Here is a 22,707-nt window from a genome sequence, read left to right as displayed (position 1 = left end):
TTTCTAGCACTTGAATGTGGCCAGCATGTGATACCTGTTCAGAACATGTTTATAAAGGGATGGAGTCATTTATGCAGCTCCATCTTCTCTGCCCTTGTAGTTCCTTTACTCCATCCTCCATCTTAGGGAGTTTTTTTCTCTTGCCAGGTATCCTGGATACAGCAATCGTTGATCGGGGGAGGAATGTGGTATCTGGTTCTCGAGATGGGACGGCACGACTTTGGGACTGTGGGCGCTCAGCCTGCTTGGGAGTTCTTGCAGACTGTGGCTCATCCATCAATGGAGTGGCGGTGGGTGCTGCTGACAACTCCATAAACCTTGGCTCTCCTGAGCAGATGCCCAGTAAGTTGATAATGATGTGTAAGCTTTTATTTTCTTAGGTCCCCTTCAGTTTTTGCCTTAGTTTCCCGTTTTCTTCCTCATCCTTTTCTGCTTTGTACCTGGTATTTCTGTTTTCACCATACAATTAATATTTATTCTGTACCTACTATGTTTCTATTGCTTTGGAATCTATAAAGGAAGTATATGTCGTAGTATTGTGTTTGAGTAAACAATCTAATTTAGCAGATGAGACAAATGCCTATAAAACAGGGTTGTCTGATCTTTTGTCCTCCCTGGGCCACATTGGAAGAATTGTCTTAGGCCACACATAAAATAAACTTAACATTGATGATAGCAGAGCTAAATAAAAAACAAATCTTATAATGTTTTAAGAAAGTTTATGAATTTGTATTGAGGCTCATTCAAAGCCATCCTGGGCTGCAGGTTGGACAAGCTTGCTGTAAAACATTTAGAGAACAGTAACATTTTGCCTGAAATAATTAGTGGTTCTTTTTACTTATTTTATTCTTTTAGAGATAGAGTCCTGCTGTTTTGCCCAGGCTGGCCTTGAACTCCTAGGCTCAAGTGACCCTCCCACCACAGCCTCCCTACTAGTTGGAACTATGGATGTGCACCACTATGTCTGGCAAATTAGCGAGTCCTAATGCAAATATAATAGGTTTCAGAGGGATGGCATGTTCCCGGTTAGTGTAGGTAGGAAAGATGTCACAAAAGAAATTGGCTTAAACATTCAAAGGATAGGTTCATGTTGAACAGACAGGATTGGTAAGGATAGGAGAATGGGAGCTAGGGCAAGGGGTAAGTGTAGGGGCAGTTTGCATAACAGCTTGGATATGAAACTGAGTGTTATATAAAAAGATATGCTTGGCTGGGCTAGAAAGTTGATTTAAGAGGCTAGGCGCGGTGGCTGACACCTGTAATCTCACCACTTTGGAAGGCTGAGGCAGGCAGATCACCTGAGGTCAGGAGTTTGAGACCAGCCTGACAAATATGATGAAACCCAGTCTCTACTAAAAATATAAAAATATAAAAATTAGCCAGGTGTGGTGACATGTGCCTGTAATCCCAGCTACTTGGGAGACGGAAGTTGCAGTGAGCTGAGATCGTGCCATTGCATTCCAGTGTGGGCAACAAGAGCAAAGCAAAACTCTGTCTCAAATAAAAAAAGAAAGTTGAATTAGAGGGGTAGTAGTGGGAAATGGGTTAAAAAGCAGTGGTGAGAGAATAGTAAAGGTCCTAATAAGGTAACTTTAATTCTTATTTTTCTGTGATAATTGCATTTCTGTTCCATAGGACAATTTTTTTTCCACCATTGTCTGAGCCCCTCACATTTAAAAAAATAGACCTTATTTTTTAGCACCATTTTAGATTCACAGCAAAATTTAGCAGAAAGTTTTGCCCTAACCACCCACACATAGCCTTCCTTACTATCAACATCCTCCACCAGAGTGGTACATTTGTTGCAGCTGATGAACCTATGTGATACATCATTATCACCCAAAATCCATAGTTTACATTAGGGCTTACTCTTGGTATTATACATCCTATAGGGTCTGACAAATGTACAGTGACATGTATTCACCATTGTAGTATCATACATAGTAGTTTCTTAGCCCTAAAAATCCTCTGTACTCTGTTCAGGCAATCCTCCTGCCTCTCAACCTCTCAAGTAGCTAGGACTACAGGCATGCACCACCACACCTAGCTAATTTTTTTTTTTTTTTTTTTGTAGAGACAGGGTCATGCTATGTTGCCCAGGCTGGTCTTGAACTCCTTGCCTCAAGTGATCCTCCCATCTTAGCCTCCCAAAGTGCTAGGATTATAAGCATAAGCCACTGTTCCTGGCTCTAAAGTAATTTAAATGAAAATATTATTGCTTGTTTTCTGTACTTTTTCATTTCCCAGTTACTCTTCAGCCCATTCTAGGATGGTTTATGCCCAAGTACTTGACCAGAATAGCTGTTGTTAAAGTCACCAGTGACCTTCCTTTTTTTTTTTTTTTGGAGATGAAGTCTTGCTCTGTCACCCAGGCTGGAGTGCAGTGGTGCAGTGGTGCAATCTGTCAACTCACTGCAACCTCTACCTCCCAGTTCAAGTGATTCTTGTGCCTCCCTCGTAGCTGGAATTACGGGTGCCCATCACCATGCTTGGCTAATTTTTGTATTTTTAGTTGAGCCAAGGTTTCACCACATTGGCCAGACTGGTCTTGAACTTCTGACCTCAAGTGATGCCCCTCCTCAGCCTCCCAAAGTGCTGGGCTTACAGGCGTGAGCTACAGGCCCCAGCCACCAGTGACCTTCCTATTGCCTAATCCAATCTTATTTCTCTAAGGTTGTCTTTCTGAATTCAGTGGTGTTTCATGTAGTAAACCCTCTCCTCAAAAAACATTTTTCTTTCATGGCTTCTGTGATACCAACAACACTGGCTTTCTTCCTATTTCATTGACTGCTACTTCTTAAACATCTCTTTTTATGAAACTCCTCTCTTCTACTTTTAAATAATAGAGGGCCCCACTATTAAGACCTGTGCTCTCAGCTATAACTACAGTTTCTCCCTTTGTGATCTCATCTATTCTATAGCTATCATTATTTAAACTGATGACGATTTCCAAAGTTCATGTAAAGCATAAAACTCACCAGAGTTTCAGACTCTATTTCGATGTCTAATAAATAAGTTGAACTTATCTTGTCTAACAAGGAATATTTCACCCCTCCCCACCCCAGACTATTTTTTTCATCTCAGAAAATGGCACCACTATCTACCCATTTGCTCAAGCACCAAGCTTGAGATTCACTCACCGTTCACCCCCTCTTTCCTCATGTCCCACGTCAGCAAAGTCTATCATCCTCTAACTTCAAAGTGTTTCTGATTTTTCTATTTCTCTCTCTCCCTCCCCATCTCTCCCTTTCTTCTGCCAACATCATGGTCCAATCTATCATCTATTGCCTGTACTACTGCCTAGACTATTCTCCTATAACCCAGTCTTTTCAGAGCAATCATTGTGGTCATTTAAGAAAATCATAAGTCATGTCATACTCCTGCTTAAAACTCTCCAGTGGCCTCCCTTTATACATATGTTGAAATCATAACCCCTTAGCATGGCTTACAACAAGCTCTTATACTTTCTGACCCTGGCATGGCATTTCTCTCTATTCTCATGTCATACCACCCTCTGCCAGGCCCACTACATTTTGGCTGCAGGCCTTTAGTTTGGTACAGTGGACTCTCCCAGTCTCCTGGACTTTGCCTTCTTCTTCTTCTTCTTCTTTTTTTTTTTTTAAATTGAGACGGAGTCTCCCTCTGTCACCTAGGCTGGAATGCAGTGGCACATTCTCTGCTCACTGTAACCTCCACCTCCTAGGTTCAAACCATTCTGCCTTAGCCTCCCAAGTAGCTGGGATTATAGGTGTATGCCACTGTACCCAGCTAATTTTTGTATTTTTAGTAGAGATGGGGTTTTGCCATGTTGCCCAGGCCAGTCTTGAACTCCTGACCTCAAGTGATCCACCCACCTTGGCATTGAAAGTTCTGGGTACATGAGCCACCACACCTGGCCTGACTTTGCCTTCTTTTTCCCTTAGTCTGGAGTATACTTCCTGCAGCTCTTCACATGACTGGTTTCTGTTCATTATTCAGGTCTCACCATTCAGTTGAAAAGCAAGGCTGGTCATGGTGGCTCACGCCTATAATCCTAACACTTTGGGTGGCCAAGACGGGCAGATCAGTAGGTCAGGAGTTTGAGACCAGCATGGCCAACATGGTGAAACACCATCTCTACAAATAAAAAAAATTAGCCAGGTGTGGTGGCGCATGCCTGTATTCCCATCTACTCTGGAGGTTGAGGCAGGAGAATCGTGTGAACCCAGGAGGTGGAGGATGTGGAGGATGTGGTGAGCAGAGGTCATGCCATAGCACTCCAGCCTGGGTGACAGCGCAAGACTCCATCTCAAAAAGAAAAAGAGAAAAGTGACCTCCATAGAGGCTTTTTAGAGTTGAAGTTTCAGCTGGATATGGTGGCTCACACCTGTAATCCCAGCAGTTTGGGAGGCTGGAGTGGGCAGATTGCTTGAGCCCAGGAATTTGAGACCAGACTGGCCAACATGGTGAGACCCCCATCTCTATACAAAAGTTTTTTTAAACAGCTAAAGTTGAAGTTTAAATTTAAAGTTGCTCTCCCCACTTAGCCTGCCACCATCTATTCACTTCTGACCTTATTTTCCTATTTTATTTTCTTTTAGAACTTATCACTTTCTGAAAGTGTCCTACTTGTTTATTTACCTATTCAGTAGACTCTTTGAGAGTAAGGACCTTATCTGTTTGTCCATCACTATTTCCTTAGCAGTTAGAATAGTGCGTGATGTCATCACATAGATGATGATGGTAAAAAAAAGAAAAGAAAAAAAAGAATAGTGCCTGATACATAGTAAGCCCTAAAGAAATATTTGATGAGTAAATGAATAAATTTCATTTCCTCCAGGCTGTAAGATCTTTGAGGTCAGAGACTGTTTTTTTCCAGCATTGTATCCCTGCTTCGAGTGTGGCATCTTATCACGGTACAAACAACTTAATATTTTAAAAATCGGATTGATTGCCATTCATGGTGTACACACCTGTAGTCTCAGCTACTCTGGAGACTGAGGCAGGAGAATTGCTTGTGCCCAGGGATTCAAGGCTGTAGGGTGCTATGATTGTGCTTGTGAATGGCTCCTGCACTACACCCTGGACAACATACCAGACCTTGTCTCAAAAACAAGTAACACACACATGTATTTTAAAAATGAATTTGGATTTACTGAGATATTTTTTACATATGGTAAAAGTCATGCTTTTCCTTGGCTATTGGAAACCATTAAAAAACATTTTTAAAATGTAAAAATAAGGCCAGGCGCAGTGGCTCAAGCCTATGATCCCAGCACTTTGGGAGGCCGAGGTGGGCGGATCACGAGGTCAAGAGATCAAGATCAACTTGGCCAACACAGTGAAACCCCGTCTCTACTAAAAATACAAAAATTAGCTGGGCGTGGTGGTGTGCGCCTGTAGTTCCAGCTACTTGGGGGGCTGAGGCAGGAGAATTACTTGAACCCGGGAGGCAGAGGTTGCAGTGAGCCGAGATTGTGCCACTACACTCCAGCCTGGCAACAGAGACTTAGTCTCAAAAAAAAAAGAAAAAAAAGGAAAAATAAAGTCAGTCTTTTTAATTGTATGGTTCTGTGAGTTTTGACAAATATGTCCAGTTGTGTAAATAATACCACAGTGAGATACAAAACATAACAAATGTTTTCTTTGTAATAAGTGAATTGCTAACATAGAGTATAATCAGTAATCAACCATTAGTATTGGTGCTTTGTGGGCACTGCCAGCTGATTGGCCTCACTGTTATTAACACAGTTCATTTGTCATGCAGGTGAACGGGAGGTTGGAACAGAGGCAAAAATGCTGCTGTTGGCCCGGGAAGATAAGAAACTTCAGTGCTTGGGACTACAGAGCAGACAGCCGGCAAGTGCTTCCTATATGACCTTTGAACTCAGAGGCAACCTTGGTCACTCTGTTTCTTAGAAAGCTATTTTGGAAACATTTCTACTTGCTCCCTGTGTTCACTTTTGAGAAGGCTGCATAAGAGGCAGTACAGTGTAATGATGAAGAGTGTGGGATTTGAAATAAGAGCAACATTTAAATCCCAGTTCTTTTTTTTTTTTTTTTTTTTTAAGACAGAGGCTCACTCTGTTGCCCAGGCTGGGTGCAGTGACACAATCTTGGCTCAGCTCATTGCAACCTCTGCCTCCTAGGTTCAAGTGATTCTCCTGCATCAGCCTCCCAAGTAGCTGGGATTACAGGCCCTCCATCATGCCTGGCTAATTTTTTTGTTTTCAGTAGAGACAGAGTTTCACCATGCTGGCCAGGCTGGTCTCAAACTCATGACCTCAAGTGATCCACCCTCCTCAGCCTCCAAAAGTGCTGGGAGTACAGGTGTGAGCCACTGTGCCTGGCCCTAAATCCCAGTTCTTGTGCAACACTTGAAGATAATAATAAAATAAATCTCAGTACTTCTATTAATAGAAGTATTAATACTTTATGGTTATAGCATTGGACAAGTTACTTAACCTCTGTGAGCCTGTTTTTTCATAACTAAATTGGGTATAATAGGGTATGTGATGAGGATTAAATGCTCTAGTGTTTTGTGATCTTCATTAAGTCACTTTTCCTCTCGGGGCCTTAGTGTGCTACCTAAAATGATGAAGTTGTATAGCTTTTCTTTCTTTCTTTTTTTTTTTTTTGAGATGGAGTTTCGCTCTTGTTACCCAGGCTGGAGTGCAATGGCGCAATCTCGCCTCACCGCAACCTCCGCTTCCTGGGTTCAGGCAATTCTCCTGCTTCAGCCTCCTGAGTTAGCTGGGATTACAGGCACACGCCACCATGCCCAGCTAATTTTTTGTATTTTTAGTAGAGACGGGGTTTCACCATGTTGACCAAGATGGTCTCGATCTCTTGACCTTGTGATCCACCTGCCTCAGCCTCCCAAAGTGCTGGGATTACAGGCGTGAGCCACCGCGCCCGGTCTAGCTTTTCTTTCTTTCTTTTTTTTTTTTTTTTTTTTTGAGACGGAGTTTTCGCTCTTGTTACCCAGGCTGGAGTGCAATGGCGCGATCTCGGCTCACCGCAACCTCCGCCTCCTGGGGTTCAGGCAATTCTCCTGCCTCAGCCTCCTGAGTAGCTGGGATTACAGGCACGCGCCACCATGCCCAGCTGATTTTTGTATTTTTAGTAGAGACAGGGTTTCACCATGTTGACCAGGATGGTCTCGATCTCTTGACCTTGTGATCCACCCGCCTCAACCTCCCAAAGTGCTGGGATTACAGGCTTGAGCCACTACGCCCGGCCTAGCTTTTCTTTCTTTATGAGTCCTGCTACCTCTAAGGTAATGTAAAAAAATTCTGAGTAAAGAGCTCATATGACCAGGCATGGTCTCATGCCTGTAATCCCAGCTTTCTGGGAGGCCCAGAAAGGGTGGATTGCTTGAGTCCAGGAGTTCGAGACTGGCCTGGGCAAAAAACCCCATCTCTATTAAAAATATAAAAATTAGCTGGGCATGGTGGCATGCACCTGTAATCCCAGCTACAGTTACTTGGGATGCTGAGGTGGGAGGATCACCTTAGCCTGGAAGGTCGAGGCTGCAATGAGCCAAGATTATGCCACTCTACTCCAGCCTGGGGAACCAGAGTGAGACCTCAAAAAAAGAGTGGTCTCAAAAAAAAGGACTCATGCATTCAGGACTCTTGATCAGTTAATGAACAGAACTATTAGTTGAAGTTTCTTCCTACATCCTCTGAAGTTTTCTGGGCAGATTATGTTCTTAACTAAATTCTCTCTTCCCAGAGATTAGATTTTTAAAATTTCCTTCTAGCTCCTGTAATCGTCATCCAGACAACTGGAATGATTTGCTTTGGCCACAGGGTTTGCTGTTTTCATTTCATCTTGTTAATGCATTGTGCTGGTGATGTTTCCATTTCCAAAGTTTGTTTCAGGAACATTACCATTTTTGCTAATACCGGCTTTGTACTTGAGTTTCCATGCTGGCTTTTACTTCCAGAGGGAAACCAGGGTTGTTTATTTTGATTTTGGCCTTTTATTTTTAGAATGTTTGGGGAAGACATCAGTTTGAGCTAACAGTAAGGAATAAATGAAAATCTAATAACATATTTCTCAGATTCATGGGGAGAATTGTGATTCTTTACATTGCTACTTTATTTTAGCCTATTTATTTTCCTACAAAATACCCTCCTTCAAAACATTGAAGTAACATGGAGCAAAACTTACATGTGAGAATCCCAAGTGGTTCTCAAATAGAAGGTGTCATGAAAAAGGGGAAAAGAAGGAGTTTTGATGGTGAGGATCCTGTGAGAGTGTGTTGAGTGGTTGTAGTTGGAAAACTGCCACCTCAGAGTATATTACATAAACTGCTCAAGTCCTTAGTCAACCTTAGGTTCCTGAGATTCTGGGAGTACTACTTCTTAGTTTTTGGTGAATGTGTAATTTACCATTTGAGAATAATTAAGGGGGGAAGAAAGAAAATATCTCAAAAAAAAAATAGTGAAATATTTCCTTTTTTTTGGTGCCTGTTTATTACTGGAAACAAACTAATCTTTAAACAGCATTTTTGCCTACTACTTGTTCCCAGGTATTCCTCTTTATTGGCTCAGACGCTTTCAACTGCTGTACTTTTCTCTCTGGCTTCTTGCTATTGGCTGGGACTCAAGATGGAAACATTTATCAGCTGGATGTGAGGAGTCCAAGGTGAGTCACCATTCATTACATGATTCAGGACTTCTACAGAGTGGAAATTTTTATTGGCTTTAACATTGATTTAGCCTAGCATATAGATGACTATTGAATCAAGGGTATATTTTTCCATTTATAGAGGTTTTCCAGTCTGAATTTTCTATTCTTATTATTATTCCTGGACTCATATTAAAAGATAATATCATTTATACTGTCATGATTGTCTGACTAATGATTGCTTTGAAAATTAAGCTTAAATATGAACTAACATTTCATTTAAATTGGTTATCTATAACTTTTAACCTTAAAGAGTTCAGTAATTTTCACAGACTTTAGACCCTGGCTAGGCTAAGATTGATCTTTTTCAGTTCAAGGAACCCAGCTCTGTTTGTTATGTAGTTTTGATCATGACTTTTCCAAAACAGGCTTTTCCTTGGTCTTAATGATATCCCAGCTGGGCACAGTGGCTCATGCCTGTAATCCCAGCACTTTGGGAGGCCAAGGTGGGTGGATCATGAGGTCAGGAGTTTTCGAGACCAGCCTGGTCAACATGGTGAAACCCTGTCTCTACTAAAAATACAAAAATTAGCCAGGTGTGGTGACACACGCCTGTAGTTCCAGCTATTCGGGAGGCTGAAGCAGGAGACTCGCTTGAACCCAGGAGACAGAGGTTGCAGTGAGCTGAGACCGCACCATTACACTCCAGCCTGGGTGACAGAGCAAGACTCCATCTCATAAATAAATAAATAAATAAAAATAAAGATTTCCAGAGAGAATCATATAATCTCTCTGTTGCAGGATTTAACGATTTCTACAATTTTGTCCCTTCCTCCTTTGATTTCCTTCCTTTTCAACTGATATTTATTGAGTAGCTTTTGTGGGTACCAGGCTTGGTGCAGGGCACTGAAAAACAGAAATAAAAGATACAGACTCTGCCTTTGAGGCACTTGGAATCTAATGGTAAACACAAGTAAAAGACTGTTGTGCAGTGTGATCACTTGTCTGACAGCGCTATCATAGAAATTTAAGGAAAAGGAGAGGGAAGGAGGTGAGACTCCTTCTCTGAGGAAATGAGAAACATTGGGTCTTGTTGAGTAGGAAGTTACCAATAAGGAGGAAAAGAGCTTGCCTCCGTAGAAGCTCATGTATAGAATCTCATATATGAAGGCATGTGATGATGGGTTGCTTTGAGGGGTCTATGACAGGTATGCCTTGCAGATGGGGGCAGTGGTGAGAAGTGATACCAGACAGGAAAACAGGAGCCGCTTAGACCTTACCTGCCATTCTAAGTTTATTCCAAGAGCAGGGAAGAAATTCTAGTAGGTGGTGACTAGCTTATACCTTTTCTTCCATTATCTCAGTTACTTAATTTTTTCTTTTTTTTCTTTTTCCTTTTCTTTTCTTCTTTTTTTTTTTTTTGCCTCCACAGAGATAGAGAATCCCTGATCACTATTATAAAATCACCCTTACATATATATTGAATTGATTCTCACTCAGCTTTCCTTTTCTTTTTAGAGTCCTGACAATTTTAATATATTTTTTTTTTTTTTTTTGAGACGGAGTTTCGCTCTTGTTACCCAGGCTGGAGTGCAATGGCGCGATCTCGGCTCACTGCAACCTCCCTCTCCTGGGTTCAGGCAATTCTCCTGCCTCAGCCTCCTGAGTAGCTGGGATTACAGGCACGAGCCACCATGCCCAGCTAATTTTTTGTATTTTTAGTAGAGACGGGGTTTCACCATGTTGACCAGGATGGTCTCGATCTCTTGACCTCGTGATCCACCCGCCTCGGCCTCCCAAAGTGCTGGGATTACAGGCTTGAGCCACCGCGCCCGGCAATATATTTTTTTTGAGACAGAGTTTCGCTCTTGTTACCCAGGCTGGAGTGCAATGGCGTGATCTCGGCTCACTGCAACCTCCGCCTCCTGGGTTCAAGGAATTCTCCTGCCTCAGCCTCCCGAGTAGCTGGGACTACAGGCATGCGTCACCATGCCCAGCTAGTTTTTTTTTTTTTTTGTATTTTAGTAGAGACGGGGTTTTACCATGTTGACCAGAATGATCTCGATCTCTTGACCTGGTGATCCACCCGTCTCGGCCTTCCAAAGTGCTGGGATTATAGGCGTGAGCCACCGCACCCGGCTAATTTTAATATTTTATAACAAATCTTAATTATTTCATTAAGTAAAAAGGTTAATATACTGCTAATATTGTTATCTTCAACCCATATCATACCTGCCCTAAAAACTCAGGATTTGGGTGCTGACTTAGTTCATGTGTAGAGACATGGATGGTTTTAAATGAATTACCTTAATCTGCAAGTTAAGGTTCTTGCCAGGAGAGAAACCATAGAAATGTTTAATCTTTCTCCACATTTACCCTGTTTGTTCTTATATAGTTAGTACTATATGTTGAATATAGTCAAGAATTGCTTTTGAAGAAAGAAAGTAAAATTTCCCCGTTCTCTGAATCCTAGGGCTCCAGTACAAATCATCCACAGATCAGGAGCACCAGTTCTATCCCTGCTAAGTTTCAGAGATGGATTCATTGCTAGCCAAGGTAGGTCCCTGGGCCGATTGACAGAGATGCTTCTCTGTAGTTCAGTTAATTAAACATGGTTTTAAGGGTCTGATCTATGGCTGCGTTGGGGCTTGGTCCCCCATGATTCTTTGGCATATTGTACTTATCAATAGTGTTTGTCACTCTATGTTGTGATTGTCTGTGTCCTCCTTCAGTTCAAGCTCCTTGAGGGTGGTGACTTTCCTTATTCATTGTGTTATTCCCAGAATTTAGCTCAATGCCCACCACTCTTCTGCCCTAAAGGAGCTCACAGTAAGGCAGACAGAAGTGAACATATGATTGCAGTCCAGTTTGATAAGGACTGCATCAGAAGACTGCATGAGGACATGGAGAATAGCTAATTCTAGAGGTAGGAGTGCTGTCAGCAAGGTCTTCGTGGACTAGGTGGCATGTAAGCCAGTAAAGATTTCACACACTGGAGATGTAAAGATGGACACTGAAAGCCGAAGCGATTGTGTCTGCAAAGTCATAGATGAGGGAAGGGGGCCAAAAGAAGGGCACTAGCATTTCCTGAGGGCCTGCTATGCAATAGGTACAGTGTTTGATGCTTTACATACATATTCTAGGTAAAGCGAGTACCTTGGTATAGCCAGGACAAACTGGAATGGAGGTCAGGAATGGTGCTGGGGAAATGCCTGGAACATAGTGTACATTAAGGGACACTGGATTCCTGTAGGAATGATGTAGGTGAGGAGGACTGGACTTTACAGGCTGGACGGATTACCTACCTTGAGCATTTCAGTGTATCAGCTAGGATGTTTTGAGCTATTATTTACAGAATACCCGGCTGAATATGGCTTAAACAGTTAGGAAAATATACTGCTTCACTTAACAAGAAGTCCAGATTTTGTTTCTGATTATAATAATTTAACGATTTCAAAATAAAGTCAACCAAGGAGACTAAGGAAACTTGACAACTAAGTCAGTATATTCTGGATTGGATCCAGGATGTTAAGGTTGGCATCTTTATTTTAATGGCATAAGATGATAGATAACTCTTGGGAAAAACTGAAACTGACCATGGGCATATGGGGACTTTCTGTACAATCTTTTAACTTTTCTGTTAATATAAGATGTTTTACCCTTTTTTTTTTTTTTTGAGACGGAGTTTTGCCCTTGTTACCCAGGCTGGAGTGCAATGGCGCGATCTCGGCTCACTGCAACCTCCGCCTCCTGGGTTCAGGCAATTCTCCTGCCTCAGCCTCCTGAGTAGCTGGGATTACAGGCATGCGCCACCATGCCCAGCTAATTTTTTATATTTTTAGTAGAGACGGGGTTTCACCATGTTGACCGGGATGGTCTCAATCTCTCGACCTCGTGATCCACCCATCTCGGCCTCCCAAAGTGCTGGGATTACAGGCTTGAGCCACCGCGCCCAGCCTTTTTTTTTTTTTTTAATTTAAAAAGCAAATAGGCTGGGCAGGGTGGCTCACGCCTGTAATCCCAGCATTTTGGGAGGCTGAGACGGGAAGATCACTTGAGCCCAGAAGTTTGAGGCCAGCCTGGGCAACATAGGAGACCCTGTCTCTACAAAAAATAAAAATTACCCAGGCATGTTGGCTCATTTCTCTGCTCCCAGCTACTCAGGAAGCTGAGGTGGGAGGATCACTTGAGCCTAGGAGGTTGAGGCTGCAGTGAGCCATGATTGTGCCACTGCATTACAGCCTAGGTGACAAAGCGAGACCCTGTCTCAAAAATTATTTTTTTTAGTTAAAAAAAAGTCTTAAAAGATAGTGACTAGGCGTGGTGGCTCACGCCTGTAATCCCAACACTTTGGGAGTTCAAAATGGGTGGATCACTTGTGGTCAGGAGTTTGAGAACATCCTGGCCAACACAGTGAAACCCTGTCTCTACTAAAAACACGGAAATTAATTGCATATGGTGGCATGCGTCTGCAGTCCCAGCTTCTCGGGAGGCTGAGACAGGAGAATTGCCTCAGCCTGGGAGGCAGAGGTTGCAGTGACCTGAGATTGTATCATTGCACTCCAGCCTAGGTGACAGAGTGAGACTCCATCTCAAAAAAAAGAAATTTAGAAAATAAAGTCGAGTGCGGTGCTGACGCCTGTAATCCGAGCACTTTGGGAGCCCAAGGTGGGTGGATCACCTGAGGTTAGGCATTCAAGACCAGCCTAGCCAACATGGCGAAACCCCATCTCTACTAAAAATACAAAAATTAGCTCTGTGTGGTGGTGTACGCCTGTAATCCCAGCTACTCGGGAGGCTGAGGCAGGAGAATTGTTGAACCAGTGAGATGGAGGTTGCAGTGAGTCGAGACAGAGCCACTGCACTCTAACCTGGGTGATAGAATGAGATTCTGTCTCAAAATAAATAAATAAATAAATAAATAAATAAAATTTAAAAATGAAATAAAAAAAAAAAAAAGCTTTAGCAAGGAAAAGGAAACAAAACCAAGAATCTAGCTTCTTTTCCATTTTGGCTCTTTCCACCCTAGCGTGCTGGCTTTTGTCCTTCAGCTTGTTCCCTTATGGTCTCAGTACAAGATAGCTGCAGCAGCTGTCTTTCTCACGTAACAGTGGATGTTCTGTCCCTTTTTTTTTTTTTTTTTTTTTTTTTTTTTTTTTTGAGGAGGAGTTTCGCTCTTGTTACCCAGGCTGGAGTGCAATGGCGCGATCTCAGCTCACCGCAACCTCCGCCTCCTGGGTTCAGGCAATTCTCCTGCCTCAGCCTCCTGAGTAGCTGGGATTACAGGCACGCGCCACCATGCCCAGCTAATGTTTTGTATTTTTAGTAGAGACGGGGTTTCACCATGTTGACCAGGATGGTCTCGATCTCTTGACCTCGTGATCCACCCACCTCGGCCTCCCAAAGTGTTGGGATTACAGGCTTGAGCCACCACGCCCGGCTGTTCTGTCCTTTTTAAGAAGAAGGAAAATTTCCTGAGAAGCAGCCCCTGAACTTGCAGACTTAACCTCCCTAGCCAGAATTATACCACATGCCCCCACCTTAGACTCTGGCAAGGAGAATGGAATTACCGTAATTGGCTTGCACTAATCAAGATTAACCCCTGGGTCACTTGTTAGTAGAAACAATTTGGGATTCTTTTAGCTGGGAAAAGGGCAGGGAAGTAGTTGTTGAGTAGGCAGCCAACAGTGTCCAGATTTCCATGGCCATTGCTCTGACATAGGAAGGTAGCCTTTGTCCCAGTTAAAACTGGTACCTTATTTCCCCTGCCCTTCTCCAGGATTTCTAGACCATAGTAAAGAGTAATATTCTCAATCTCTCCTTCTTCCCATGCCTTAGCATCAGTTTGGTGATGCAGCAGTACCGTTTCAGAACTTTGCTAAGAGAAGAGCTGGCATACACTTGTGGCACCCTCCCTTGATGCTGCTGCCACCACATATGTGATCTATTTCATTTTCCCCTTGCACCAGATTTCTGGAATGAGGAATTTTGCTGCCATGCCACACTCTCCCAGTAGATTTCTCTGCAGTTCAGTCTCCATTCCTGTCCCTCTACTCACATTGACCTCTTAAAGGCCGCCAATGATGTGCTTCTTGCTAGGTTCAGTGTTTCACCCACTAATCCCTAAGTTTTCTTGAGGGCAGTTACCATTCTTCTTCATCTCTGTATCCCTAGCTTTACATAGGTCTGAAGAATCTCCATAAATACTTGTTCAATGAATGAGTAAAGATGCATCTTTTATCACTTTTAGTGTTAAATATATCACTATTATTTCTTCTTAAAACTCTTGTCTCTTGACTTCTGTGACACTATTTAATTTCCTGGTTATTCTCTCTTTCCAGTTCTGCTCCTTTCTTGGGTTTCAGTAGCTTATGTTTGTAAGTGCCTAGCATGATTCATAGTTCTCAAATTGTTTTTTGAACTTGAATCCTTTTGCTATTCCTTTTATTGTTGCCTTTCCTAAGCCGGAGAAATTTCCTAGTTCAGCTTTTGTTTGTTCTTTTACCTTTTCTTTGTCCATGCTTCTTCTTTAGCATAGCATGTCAACTGTTAACATAGTTTTAGCTGTTAATGATGGGAATCCATAGCTCTAGCCCTGACCTCATACTTAGCCCTCATTTTATTGGGCAACAGTATGATGTAGAAAGAACATAGAATTTAAACCTAAACTGACAACTGAACCAATTAGTTTAAATCCTCACTTTCTCACTTACTATTAGATTCAGCCCTGTGAAATTTTTTCTTCTTAGATGGAGTCTCCCTCTATTGCCTAGGATGGAGTGCAGTGGTGCAATCTTGGCTCACTGCAACCTCTGCCTCCTGGGTTCAAGTGATTTTCCTGCCTCAGCCTCCCAAGTAGCTGGGACTACAGGTGCCCCGCCACCACACCCAGCTATTTTTTTTGTATGTGTATTTTTAGTAGAGACAGGGTTTCATCATATTGGTCAGGCTGGTCTCGAACTCGTGACCTTGTGATCCACCCACTTTGGCCTCCCAAAGTGCTACAATTACAGGTGTGAACCACTGCACCTGGCCAAAATTCTTAATATTTGACCAGTTTTGACTTATAAAAATGGCACACATATACAGTTTAATCTAATTGCTCTGTGACCTTGATAAGTCATAGCTTTTCTATGCTTGAGTTTCCTTAGAGATAAAATATGTAAAATACCTGCCATAAGGCAGACATTCTATAAATGTTAGTGTCTTGTTACTCCTGCTAGCACCCCATGCCCTGATAATCTCTCCTAAAAAGTGTTTCATATCCTCATGTTCTAATGATAAGACACACACCTACCAAAAGTAGAACATATCTTACAGGGTAAGATATGTTGAAGTATCAAAGGAATAATAAATATTAGAGGAGATAGATAGAGAAAGAATTCACCATATAGGATGGTGACAAATATTAATAGCTTCCTGGAGATGATGGAAATAGAGCAGGGCTTATCTAGTGGATAACATTTGTATATAGAAACTTATGAGTGCAGAAGAAAAGCCATAGTAATCATATGCTGTTCCGAGATGGAAAATACTCAATACTAGATGTCACTTTTCCTTGTTGAATGACATAATAACAGTGAGAAGCCAATAAAAGATTATGGTGGGTTTCCCACTCTGGCTTAAAGTGAGATTTTCTGTTACAAGAGGAATGTGGTCTTCAAACCTAGAGCCATACTGCAGCACATCCAAAGCCTATGTTGTCTCAGTGGCATCTCTAAAGTACCTTCTTGATGTGCCCATCAAGAACCAGCAGGTAGGCCTCCCAGGGCCTCAACATTTCTCCCCTCCTGTGTCCCACCTGTAGGCCATTAGACATTCCCTATTACAAATAATAATCTAGGATAAGTTTGCAAATATATATGTGTGTGAGTGTGTGTGTGTGTGTGTATATATATATATATATATATATATATATATATTAGAGTAGATAGAGAAAGGATTCACCATATAGGATGGTGACTTATCTATGTATGTGTGTGTGTGTGTGTGTGTGTGTGTATGTATGTGTGTGTGTGTATATATATATACCCACACTTGTGGTTGCTTGCTCTGTGCCTTTGACAGGCATTGCTAATCAAAGACATCCCTTCTTCCCACAGAACTCACACTTACTCTTCAAATCCACCCAGCTCAGCATTCTAGGCAGCCACTATAGGTCATCATAATTGGCCCACATAGGCAGGGCACGGTGGTTCACGCTTGTAATCCCAGCACCTTGGGAGGCTGAGGCGGGCAGATCAGCTGAGTTTGGGAATTCAAGACCAGCCTGGCCAACATGGTGAAACCTTGTCTCTACTAAAAATATAAAAATTAGTTGGGTGTGGTGGCGGACACCCATAATCCCAGCTGCTTGGGAGGCTGAGGCAGGAGAATTGCTTGAACCCCAGAGGTGGAGATTTCAGTGAGCTGAGACCATGACTTTGCATGCCAGCCTGGGCAACAAGAGCAAAACTCTTGTCTCAAAAAAAACCCAAAAAAACAAAAAAACAATATATATAGGCCCACATGGTAAGATCTATTTGCCATTCTGGGTCTTCGAACCATCTTCTTTAGGCTGGTGTTCTACAGGAGTAAATAAAAATATTGAGCTTTAAACTCTTTGTATGCAGTTTTCTCTTATATGAATTTTCTTTCTGCCTTTTAGGTGATGGAAGCTGTTTTATTGTCCAGCAGGACTTAGACTATGTCATTGAGCTCACTGGGGCTGACTGTGACCCTGTGTACAAGGTACAGGCTTGGGACGAGACCAGGCCTGGGTGATTCTCATGTGAGATCTAGGGCTTTTACAAAACTGAATCCAGCTACCTTGTGGTCATTAGGGATGATAAAATGGTGCATATTGTATAAGCAGTGTGGTGGGATGGGAAGACATCAAGAGCTTGAGTCAGGCACAGTGGCTCAGATCTGTAATCCTAGCACTTTGGGAGGCCGAGTCAGGCAGATCACGAGGTGGGGAGTTCAAGACCAGCCTGGCCAGCATGGTGAAACCCCGTCTCTACTAAAAATACAAAAAAAAGTAGCTGGGTGTGGTGGTACACATTTGTAGTCCCAGCTACTTGGAAGTCTGAGGAAAGAGAATCGCTTGAATCTGGGAGGCAGAGGCTGCAATGGGCTGAGATCATGCCATGACACTTCAACCTGGGCAACAGAGTGAGACTCCATCTCAAAAAACAAAAAGAAGTGATTGACGGTTGTAATCCCAGCACTTTGGGAGGCTGAGGCAGGTTCAACTCCTTGAACCCAGGAGTTCAGGACCAGCCTGGGCAATAAGATGAGACCCCTTTCTCCACAAGAAATACAGAAAAATTAGCTGGGGATGGTGATGCACACACCTGTAGTCCCAGTTACTCATTCCGGATGCTGAGAGGGGATGATTGCTTGGGCCTGGGAAGTGGAGGCTGCAGTGAGCTGTGATGGTGCACACCAGCCTAGGTGACAGAGTGAGACCCTGTCTCAAAAAAAAAAAAAAAAAAAAAAAAAGACTTCATCACTTACTAGCTCCATAAACTTAAAAACTTACTTCACCTCACTAGCCTGTCAATTCATCTGTAAAATGAAGTTCGTAATATAAAAGCTCTTTGTAAATACATTCTATAAATATTATTCATTATTTTTTTAACAGTCCAGAGGTCTTTTATTTATTTATTTTTTTAACACCTATTAAGCCATGAATTCATAGGGAATAGGTTCCAGCAGCTCAGGCTCCTTCCCATTGGTTCTCACAAAGTGTGCTTCTCTGGGTGGAGCAGGCTGGTGCTTCAGTTGGACCCAGGTAACTTTCTCTTTGGCTTCTTTCTTTTTCTGATCATTTTCCTTCACACGTTTTAGGAAGCTATCTCGGCTCTTAGAGTGCTTGATGTGCTCAATACGCACATTAATTCTCTTGGCAAGAATCTTGCCCTTAACTTGTTTGTTTACAACAATGCCAACAGCATGCTGGGTAACATTGTAGACCCTTCCAGTTTTGCCATGATAACATTTGTGGGGCATTCCTTTTTGAACAGTACCCATTCCCTTGATGTCTACAATATCACCTTTCTTATAGATTCACATATACGTGGCCAAAGGAACAACTCCATGTTTTCTAAAAGGCCTAGAGAACATGTATCGAGTGCCTCTCCTCTTTCCCTTTGTGTTCGTCATTTTGGCGAATTACTGGAAGATGGCGGTTCTGGCCGAAAGGCTATTCATTATTATTATTAAAACTTGTTGACTGATTTTCTCATTTCTTTAGAATAGAAAGAGAGAAAAGGGAAATATTTATTGCCCAGACATTATGGTGAACCTTTTATATATATTATCTAATCTTTGTTACCTAATCTTTGAAGTGTAGGTATTACTACACTTTGTTATCTAATCTTTGAAGTGTAGGAATTACTTTTTTTTTTTTTTTCTTTTTTTTAGAGGCAGGGTTTCACCATGTTGGTCAGGCTGGTCTTAAACTCCGGACCTCAGGTAATCTGCCTGCCTCACCCTCCCAAAGTGCTGGGATTACAGGTGTGAGCCACTGCACCTGGCCTGAAGTGTAGGTATTACTATTCCTATTTTTTCCTACAATTTTTAAAAAGTTGTACAGTTAATATCTATAAAAGTTGAAAACATACAGAATTATACACATTTAAAAGTCTCGTTTATGACCTTTTTGGTTCCCTCCCTCTTTTCCAAAAGTAACTAGTGTTAACGGTTTGGCATATATTTTTCAAGACTATTTTCAGAGAATTTGCACACTTAATCTTTATTAATGTAAATAAGATACTTTTATATTCAGCCTGTACATAATTGAGACTATTCTCTATATATTACCCTGTGAATTTTTTTTTTCTTTTTTCTTTTTTTTTTGAGATGGAGTCTCAATCTGTCACCCAGGCTAGAGTACAATGGCGCGATCTCGGCTCACTGCAACCTCCGCCACCTCTACCTCCCAGGTTCAGGTGATTCTCCTGCCTCAGCTTCCTGAGTAGCTGGGATTACAGGCATGTGCCACCGCGCCCAGCTAATTTTTGTATTTTTAGTAGAGATAAGGTTTCAAAATTTTGGCCAGGCTGGTCTCGAACTCCTGACCTCATGATCCACCCACCTTGGCCTCCCAAAGTGCTGGGATTACAGACGTGAGCCAGGGCTCCTGGCTGTGAATTTTTTTTAAACTTACCATCTTAGAGCTAATTCCAGGTAAATGCATAAAGATGTATTTCATTTTTTCTTTTCTTTTTTTTTTTTTTGAGACGGAGTTTCTCTCTTGTTACCCAGGCTGGAGTGCAATGGCACGATCTTGGCTCACCGCAACCTCCGCCTCCTGGGTTCAGGCAATTCTCCTGCCTTAGCCTCCTGAGTAGCTGGGATTACAGGCACGCACCACCATGCCCAGCTAATTTTTTGTATTTTTAGTAGAGATGGGGTTTCATCATGTTGACCAGGATGGTCTCGATCTCTTGACCTCGTGATCCACCCACCTCAGCCTCCCAAAGTGCTGGGATTACAGGCTTGAGCCACCGCGCCCGGCCTGTATTTCATTTTTTAAACTTCTTGTGTAGTGTTATTTATTTTGAATCAACACATTTCCATTGTACAAATGAGAAAACTGGGGTCCAGAGGGGTTGAGAAAGTTGCCCTAGGTCATGCAGCTAGCTGGTAGTAAAGCTGAGATTAACTCCAGAATTCACGCTATTTTCCTTGAGAAGTTGATGAAATCCTCTTCAGAAAAAAAGGCACATATTCAGAACTTTTTTGCATTGAATTTTATAAGTTTCAAGAACAGCCAAGCCCATTTATGAACCATCTCCTCCCCAGAGGTAGACCATCTGTGCTAAACGTATACAACACTAATAGGCCTGCTTTCCACTTGGGCCAGTTAGTTTGTCTGTTCTGCAGTCACGGGTGGATCCCAATACTTGGGATACACCCATCACTATGGGCCAGAGATTTTTGTAATCATGGATGTAATTCTGTTGCCTTCATAAAGTCTTCTCAAACTCCCTGGAACTAGTGTGTATCAATCATAAGCCTGCACCTTTTGAAATGGAATAATCTCAGGCTTCCTTTGAACTGTGAATTCTTGTGTTCTAGGTAGCCACATGGGAGAAACAGATCTACGCATGCTGTCGAGACAGTCTTGTACGACGCTACCAGCTTTCTGACCTCTGAACTCTTGGAAAGAACAGTCCCAGTTAGTGAAAAGGTTTGACCCTGATCAACAGTGAGCAGAAACATCATCAGTCCTTCCCAAGGACCATGGCCTGTAATGTCTTGGGCACCCCTTGGAAATCACAGAAAGTCAGCTGTACTGGCTTTATGGAACTCATCCCAGGACCTACTTTGAACTGAGTAAGAAGCTTACCTGTGCCCACTGCATTTGTCCCAACTTCTCCTTGTATAAACTCACCCCAGCAACCAACATAGGGCAAGGATATAGATGCTTCTAGTTTGTTCTCAAACCAATTGTGTTAAATGTTTACGAGACCTCAGTACTAAAGCCTGTTTTCTGGAGGAAATAAAGAAAATATGTTTGGAAATGCCTGAATATGAAAAACTTTGTTAAATACTCTTACTCCAGCAAAAAGTCAGTCAGGATGATAGAATTCCTTCCTCAGCACTCTGTTGCCTGGCCATAGAGAAGGCCTGCTTGGTAATAGCAATAAATGTCCTGTAAGCTGCAACCTGGGAGAGATTCTTATGCAGGTGGTAACCAACTGTCCCAGTTTGCTAAGGAACTAAGGAGTTTTCTGTGACTTGAAACTTTCATTGCCAAAACTGGGGAAGTCTCAGACCAAAATGATTGGTCAGCCTATATGTAGGTGAGGAAGTTGAGTCAGAATCATTGTAAAGGCATTGACTGTCAAAGTATGGTTCTTAGAACAGCAGCATCAGTATCACCTGGGAACTTGATAGAAAATAGAAATTGTTAGGCCCAATCCTAGACCTGAATCAGAAATTCTACGGATGCAGCTAGCAATCTGTAGTTTAACAAGCATTCCAGGTGATTCTGATGCATGCTGAAGTTTGAGAACCACTGATCTAAAGGAAGAGATGGTGGAGGGCACATTAGTCACAGCTGGAACCCAGGGCTCAAGATGAAAAGGTTGCCAGAGGCTGGCAGAGCCCAAATAAGGAAGGAGCATGGATATCAGGTAAGGAGCTCAGACTTCACGTGGTTGGCAGTGGGGAACCCCTGAAGGATTTTAAGCAAGGGAATGGCATGGTCACCTCTTTTTTCTCTAAACATAGAAATGGAATCATAATGTATGTATTCCTTGGCTAATTTTCACTTAGTATGTCTGAAATTTTCCATCTCAGTACATTTAGATGTTCCTCATTCTTTTTAACAATGTCCAGAGTATGGGTACCGTACTATTTATATTTTTGAGATTATTAGAGAAAAGTGTCTTGGAAGATGCAACATTTGAGCTAGGACATGCAGATTAAGATTTCAATTTATTTAAGAGAGAAAGGTCATTCCTGGCTTGGGTAATAATATTTTGGACAGAGGCTTTTTTTTTTTTTTTTAAGTGAGTCTTGCTCTGTCACCCAGGCTGGAGTGTAATGGTGTGATATTGGCTCACTGCAACCTCTGTCTCACAGGTTCAAGCAATTCTCCTGCCTCAGCCTCTCAAGTAAGTGGGACTGCAGGTATGTACCACCAAACCCAGCAAATTTTTTTTGTATTTTTATTAGAGATGGAGTTTTTCACCATGTTGGCCAGGCTGGTCTCATCCTCCAACCTTGTGATCTACCTGCCTCAGCCCCTCAAAGTGCTGGGATTACAGACATGAGCCACCACGCCTGGCAAACAGTTGTTAAAAACGTATTCTCATGTAAATTTTTTTTTTGAGACAAGGTCTTGCTTGTTGCCCGAAATGCATTGACATGATTACAGCTTATTTCAGCCTCAACCTCCTGGGCTCAAGCAATCCTCCTACTTCAGCCTACCACCACACTCAGCTAATTTTTAAAATTTTTTTGTAGAGACAGGGTCTTGCCATGTTGCCTGGGCTGGTCTCAAACTCCTGGACTCAAGTGATCCTCCCACGTTGGTGTGGGATAGTGCTGGCATTATAGGCATGAACCACCACACTCGGCCAGGAACTTAGTCTT

The 22,707-nt window shown here is 42.3% G+C and overlaps 1 protein-coding gene across 8 annotated transcripts in view; it reads left to right on the top strand.

The window, feature by feature from the left end:
• Window positions 1-21,128, top strand: part of PAAF1 (proteasomal ATPase associated factor 1) — a 50,880-nt gene extending 29,752 nt beyond the window's left edge. For 7 of the 8 annotated variants that reach the window (XM_074400947.1, XM_074400946.1, XM_074400949.1 and 4 more), the window contains 6 exons: window positions 148-342; window positions 5,747-5,838; window positions 8,519-8,634; window positions 11,090-11,172; window positions 17,264-17,346; window positions 20,683-21,128. In XM_074400947.1, the coding sequence (XP_074257048.1) occupies window positions 148-342; window positions 5,747-5,838; window positions 8,519-8,634; window positions 11,090-11,172; window positions 17,264-17,346; window positions 20,683-20,760 (647 nt within the window). In that variant the 3' untranslated portion in view covers window positions 20,761-21,128. Of the gene's footprint in view, window positions 1-147; window positions 343-5,746; window positions 5,839-8,518; window positions 8,635-11,089; window positions 11,177-17,263; window positions 17,347-20,682 lie in introns of all 8 variants that reach the window. The other variant, XM_074400945.1, reaches the window with a different exon arrangement.
• The last annotated feature ends 1,579 nt before the right edge of the window (window positions 21,129-22,707 follow it).

This window comes from Saimiri boliviensis, chromosome 6 (assembly GCF_048565385.1).
Source record: "Saimiri boliviensis isolate mSaiBol1 chromosome 6, mSaiBol1.pri, whole genome shotgun sequence".
Taxonomy (NCBI): Eukaryota; Metazoa; Chordata; class Mammalia; order Primates; family Cebidae; genus Saimiri; species Saimiri boliviensis.
The sequence above is the reverse complement of the archived record's forward strand: the minus strand, read 5'-3'. Positions and strand labels throughout refer to the sequence as shown.